At 45.4% G+C, this 5,398-nt stretch overlaps 1 protein-coding gene across 1 annotated transcript; it reads right to left on the bottom strand.

Annotated features, from left to right (window-relative positions):
- Positions 1 to 609: 609 nt before the first annotated feature.
- Positions 610 to 1,956, bottom strand: LOC112969720. The gene has a single exon (XM_026073299.1). It carries the CDS (start codon positions 1,954 to 1,956, stop codon positions 664 to 666), a length of 1,293 nt encoding a protein of 430 aa, XP_025929084.1. The 3' UTR covers positions 610 to 663.
- Between the last annotated feature and the right edge of the window lie 3,442 nt (positions 1,957 to 5,398).

Genomic DNA, 5,398 nt, shown 5'->3' with positions numbered 1-5,398 from the left:
AAAAAAAAAGTATAGAATTGACCTCTTGAAGAAAGGGACATTGTTATTTAAAACCTCATAGTACAATTCCTCCAAATTCCCATGCTGGGAAGGAACTGATTTTACAGACAGTGTGATCCCATTTAATCCAATCAAACTGTTTACATCTTGTAACGGGCGGGGGGGGGAGGGGAGTCTCTACTACACAGCTTATTCATTTTCCATATTGGAATTATTCAATTTTGATTTGGTGAAGAAATTAAGCCAATAAGATATCCTGCAAATAAAGAAATTAACTTGTTTTTCTCCCAGAGCTGCATTCATTTAAAGTATAAAAAGATCCTTTTACAATCTCTTCAGACCACCAAGCTGCATCATTAATGTATATAAAATTTATAAATCTCTAAATTTCAAGCTTYTGAATAATGTTCACTGTTGGAGTGGGAGACGGACCCGGAGTAACGATGAGTCTCAATGTGAGTATGATCGTTCTCCCTTTATTCAAGCTTTTACAGAGTATAYATASACAGGCAATAAGAGCATGTGATAGTGATAGCTATATGATTGGCTCACAATCTTTGTTCACGCGCCTAGAGTGGATATATGATTGGTGCAGGCTTGTTGTTCGCGTGGAGAGGTCTGTCGACTTGTTTACCTCCTTGTAGCTTCCTTCTTTTGTGCTGTTCAAGGACAGCTCGCATAGATGTGGGATCCTCCCTCCATCGTGAAGACAGGATTGCTCACTTCTAAGAGATCATGCCCCTTTTCACTTGACCATTCTTCCACAATTCCCCCTTCTTGTTTTTGAGCAATCCAGGCTTGGTTCACTACTTTCAGCAGAGCTTTCTTAACACAGCTTAATACTACACATGAACACAAACCTATGACTACAAGGATTATTAATATGCGTAAGCCTTCAGTAAGCAACCCTATTAGCCACTGTGGTAGATTTCCAAACAGGTTAGTTAGCCATTCGTCTAACGGCCCATGGTTCTGACGGATTTTACTTGCGTGCTCCTTCAACCACTGTAATTGTTTGTGAATGGATTCACTATGATCAGACAAATTCATGCAACACATACCTTCAAAATCCTCACAACCATGGCCTTGAGCTAATAGCAAAAAATCAATTGCAGCCCTATTTTGCAGAACGGCATGACACAGACTACTTTGGTCCTCTAACAGGCTCTCTATTACCTCAGTGGTGACGTTAGCTTGCTTCTCTGCCCAACAAGCCAATTGTCCTATTTGGTTTAAGGCGTTACCTGCTGCTGCCCCAGGCACGAAGAGAGACAAAAACACTCTTTCAGTAGGACTGAGTAGGGTAACCTTATCATTACAATCTGGTGAAAGCCCTGTGGCTGCCCGTTTACTACGGGTGGCAGCCTTGTTCCCTATTATATTTTTCCACCAATTTTTATCTGGCGCCAGCAGTGTCAATTTGCCAAGATAACATGGACCACCCATTACGTTTTTTGGAATTCCCTGCCAGGCCCTGTCACCACATATCAAAAAGACRTCTGGTGGCAAGGCCTTCGGGGTATCATTGTTCCATACGTGAGGCCCCTGTCCGGACCAGCCTCCCCTGTAGGCCCCAAGGGCCGTGGGAACCAGGACAGGTACCTCATTACGGTATTTAGCCGAATCATTGGTGCCGCAAAAGGGGTTCCTTCCCTGATAGGTATAGTATCCTGCGGTGGGGGTAACATTCGTCCATGCTGACCAATTACGTGGGTCATACGCCCCTGCGCCCCRGAGGTAAGCTCCTGCAAAGTATATACAGGTTTGTGTCCAATTCTTTGTAGAGTTCCCAATTCTCATTGATCCCAACAAATTTAGTTCTTGAGGATCCCAAGGCAGTGTAACATTTAAGGCATTAATAAGCATGGCACTACAATTACTGGCAGGGATGCCCTCGCTGCAGTTTGCTCTACTATACTTGCCAAACGCTTCTGCGCGAAAGCCAGGTATTCCCATTAAACAGGTTCTAAAGGGTTGGGTAGCAGAAGCTAGCGATAAGCAAAAGGCGCATTGCCCTGTTTCATTCGCCCAGGTAACCCACATATTTTGTCTGGGCTCAATCTTGTGGAGGGTCATTACCACTGGGAACAGTATCCCCAGAATCAGGATCTCCATCTTCCTGCTTGCTGGACGAGCCATGGTGAGGCAAGACAGGCTTCATGTTCTTGCTGGGTACCCACACTGGACCACGATCTGTGGAGACACACATATAACCTCGACCATTAAAGACAACAGGGGCGGGCCCAATCCATATTCCAGAGACTGGGTCCCTAAACATTACTTTAAACTGTGGTAATGTTGTTGTATTATTAAACTTAAGATTTTGGTGGTGGATTATCACCGGGGGTTCCTCACGATCGCCCATGAGACAGAGATAATTCAGGGTGAAGAGCGCACGGTGCAGCCTCTGCTGTACGTCCGTCTCCTCACCTTTTTGCTTCCTGAGGTAGTCCTTTAATACTTGGTGGGTGCGTTCCACTAGCCCTTGGCCATTCTGTTGTRTCACAGGGAATGCCAATGCTGTGGGACCCTCGGCCCCTCCGACAGATTTCCATTGTCCCTCTATAATGGCGTCTTTGATAACGCCGCTCCAACGCGTAGGTATGGGAGGCGCAGTCGCGGATGGTGTAGAGGGGCTCAAAAAGCATGGAGGAACGCTTCCCCCTTTGTGCTTTGTCTGCAGCTCCAATTCCTCAAGGCGCTTTAAAACTGTTTGCAACATTTTTGCAGTGACATCTGGGGGTGTTTGCAACATTTTTGCAGTGACATCTGGGGCTGGCGGCGACTTTTTCCTGGCGACTGGGGTGGTATCACCAGAGGACTCGCTGAAGGACGGCAGTGGGGGGTACAACGACGGTGCGGCGAGCGGTGGAAGAAGAGGGGCAGAAGGAGGAGGTCGGTACCTCTCTCCACCCAAGTCTATGAGGTCGGCAAGAGGCGCGGCCCCCGCCCCTTTCGGGGCCTCCTCCGGGCGCATTTCTGCTTTTGCTTCAGAGCTTGCACCGGCCTTTCCTGTAGAAACTTCTGCTTTTTCGGGCGCCTGTTTGGGCTCCGGTAGTACTATTTTCTCTGCTCCCGGGGAGTCGCGACCCTCCCCTTTCTTCCGCAGCTCGTCAATGCTTTTACAGACCGTCCCAGACATACCCCTCACAGCAGGCAGTCCGAAGAACCGCATGACAGGTCCCGACTTATTTCAGGGCTTATCGACAGGGACCCCCGGACCCAGCATTTGTGCAGCTGCACAAGCTACTTCTCTCTCTGCCTTCATTAACGTTAAAGTCTCTAACACGGTGTTCCAAAGCGCACGAACGGCTCTTATCTCCTTTTCCTCCTTTTTGTCCCCCTCAATTGACTTCTGCCACATTGTTCCCCCAAAGTCCCGCCATTCCGATAYGGAAAATAACAGGTGGGAGTCAGAAAAATGACCCCAACGCCGTCCCAGTTTAATCAAGTTGTGTAACAGTTTCGCCGGTGCGTCTATCCCTCTCTTAGAGAGGATTCCGGCGAGTAGTGTGGCCACAGCGTCTGTTTCCATAGCTGCGCCTGAGAGGTGGGGCGCGACCCCACGCCAGTGTCTGCTTTGCTTCTGCCCCAAGCAGCGCCTCTCTCAGCCGTGGTTTCCCACTCCCCTCCTCTAGCTGCTTACMGCGGTCTCAGAGATTTTAGTCGAGCAGAACCATCCTCTGCTACCAGATGTCGGAGTGGGAGACGGACCCRGAGAACGATCATACTCACATTGAGACTCATCGTTACTCCGGGTCCGTCTCCCACTCCGACAGTTCACACATGAGTTTGGTTCCTGAGAGGACTCTTAGCAGCATACTGAGAAGTTATTATTTCTAAGTACTCATAATATTGGTAATATTGAAATGTAATATGAATACAGCTTAAGATAACATTGTATGAATCGTTAACATTAGACTTCTCTGAGCATGTACTAACAATGAATTCTAAAGTTGTTTGAGGAGGGGAAACATATAAATGGCCTAAGTCTGGAAACTTAGAGGGTAAACCGAATCAGATTGCTCCTAAATCAAATTTAGCTTATGAGTAGCCCCACTGCAGTCAATAGGCCAACACATTTTTGTAAATCTGTGCAATATTTGTTATTCCAAATTTTTCACATAGGTACACTGAATGCACTTGATGAATGTGACAGTTCCTTTTTCCATAATAGTTAATTATCCTTTCCAAAATATGTTCCCAAATTAAATGCAGAAATTTTTCACTGACCCAAATTATTTCTCCAAACATGATGCCTTTTATAACAAGTTACCTCAGACTCAGAAATAGAATAAATACTATACCACAAATAATGGAGCTAACTTTACAGCTCACAAATAGAAATTTTCAGTCAGTATAAAGACTTGTTTGTTTAAGGAATGAGTTAAGACCTCCTGGGGTATGTGGGAAGTTTCACTTCATCAGACTTTGAAACAGATCCTGACTTGTCCAAAGTAAATCATTTTTGCCAAACTCTTCTGTCACAAAGAACATTCTGGCTGTCTTTTATGACTTTTGGTGTTTTCTCGTACACATGTTCACAGTACAGAAGACTAAGAGAAGCATTCTTCTTCCTGGGAATCTAATTAATGCTATCTTTATAAATAAATCTTCCTTCCTTTCTCAGCTCCAAATCTCTCTCTCCTGGGGCTTTCATATCATTTTTGTTCCAAGATTTCTGTTTCCAACTTCTCCAGTTCCTCACTGATCCAGGAAACTTTTCTAGTCTCACAATACTTCTTGAGTTCTCCACCAACTTTTTCCCACAGCTCTCCTTCCATTTTTGTCCTTGAACTCACAAGCTATGCCTGCATTAGTCGATAAAATGAACCAAGGTCCATTTTCTGGTCCTGAGGCAAATGACATAGCATGGTTAGTGCCAATATTGCCTCACTGTCTGAAACAGGATAAATGTTTTTTTTTTTGGTTGTTTTTGTTGTGTTTTTGTATTGATCAACTGAAATCATCTTTGGCCCATGCTGTCCTATATCTGTGCAAGAGCAGCACCTCAGAGCCATAGATGGTGCATGCTGAAGCTATGCCTGGAAACCTCCTGACAATCAAGCGGGCTGAATGACTGTAGGACTCTGCTTGAGCCCATAACTCAGTTGAGCTTTTGCCCCGCTCATGATTTTGCTGGTATAAACAAAGGGTAAACCTACCCAGGAATTTCAGGTGGAATCTCCAAGAACTGCAGTCTTTCTTCTGGTTACTGTTCCCAGACACCCTCTTGCTGAGTGCTCCCAAAGCCACATTTCCTTTTTCCTTTGAGCTGTATCCTACTCTGAAGAACTCTACCTGATTGATACCTGTCTCCTAGTTTCACAGCTTGGGCTCTGTTCCTGTTTAGCTAGTATTTTCCTTACGGTTTAATGTCACAAAATAGTTCTTCTGA

Source organism: Apteryx rowi, unplaced genomic scaffold (assembly GCF_003343035.1).
Source record: "Apteryx rowi isolate R43461 unplaced genomic scaffold, aptRow1 scaffold_365, whole genome shotgun sequence".
In the NCBI taxonomy this organism is placed as follows: Eukaryota; Metazoa; Chordata; class Aves; order Apterygiformes; family Apterygidae; genus Apteryx; species Apteryx rowi.
The sequence above is the reverse complement of the archived record's forward strand: the minus strand, read 5'-3'. Positions and strand labels throughout refer to the sequence as shown.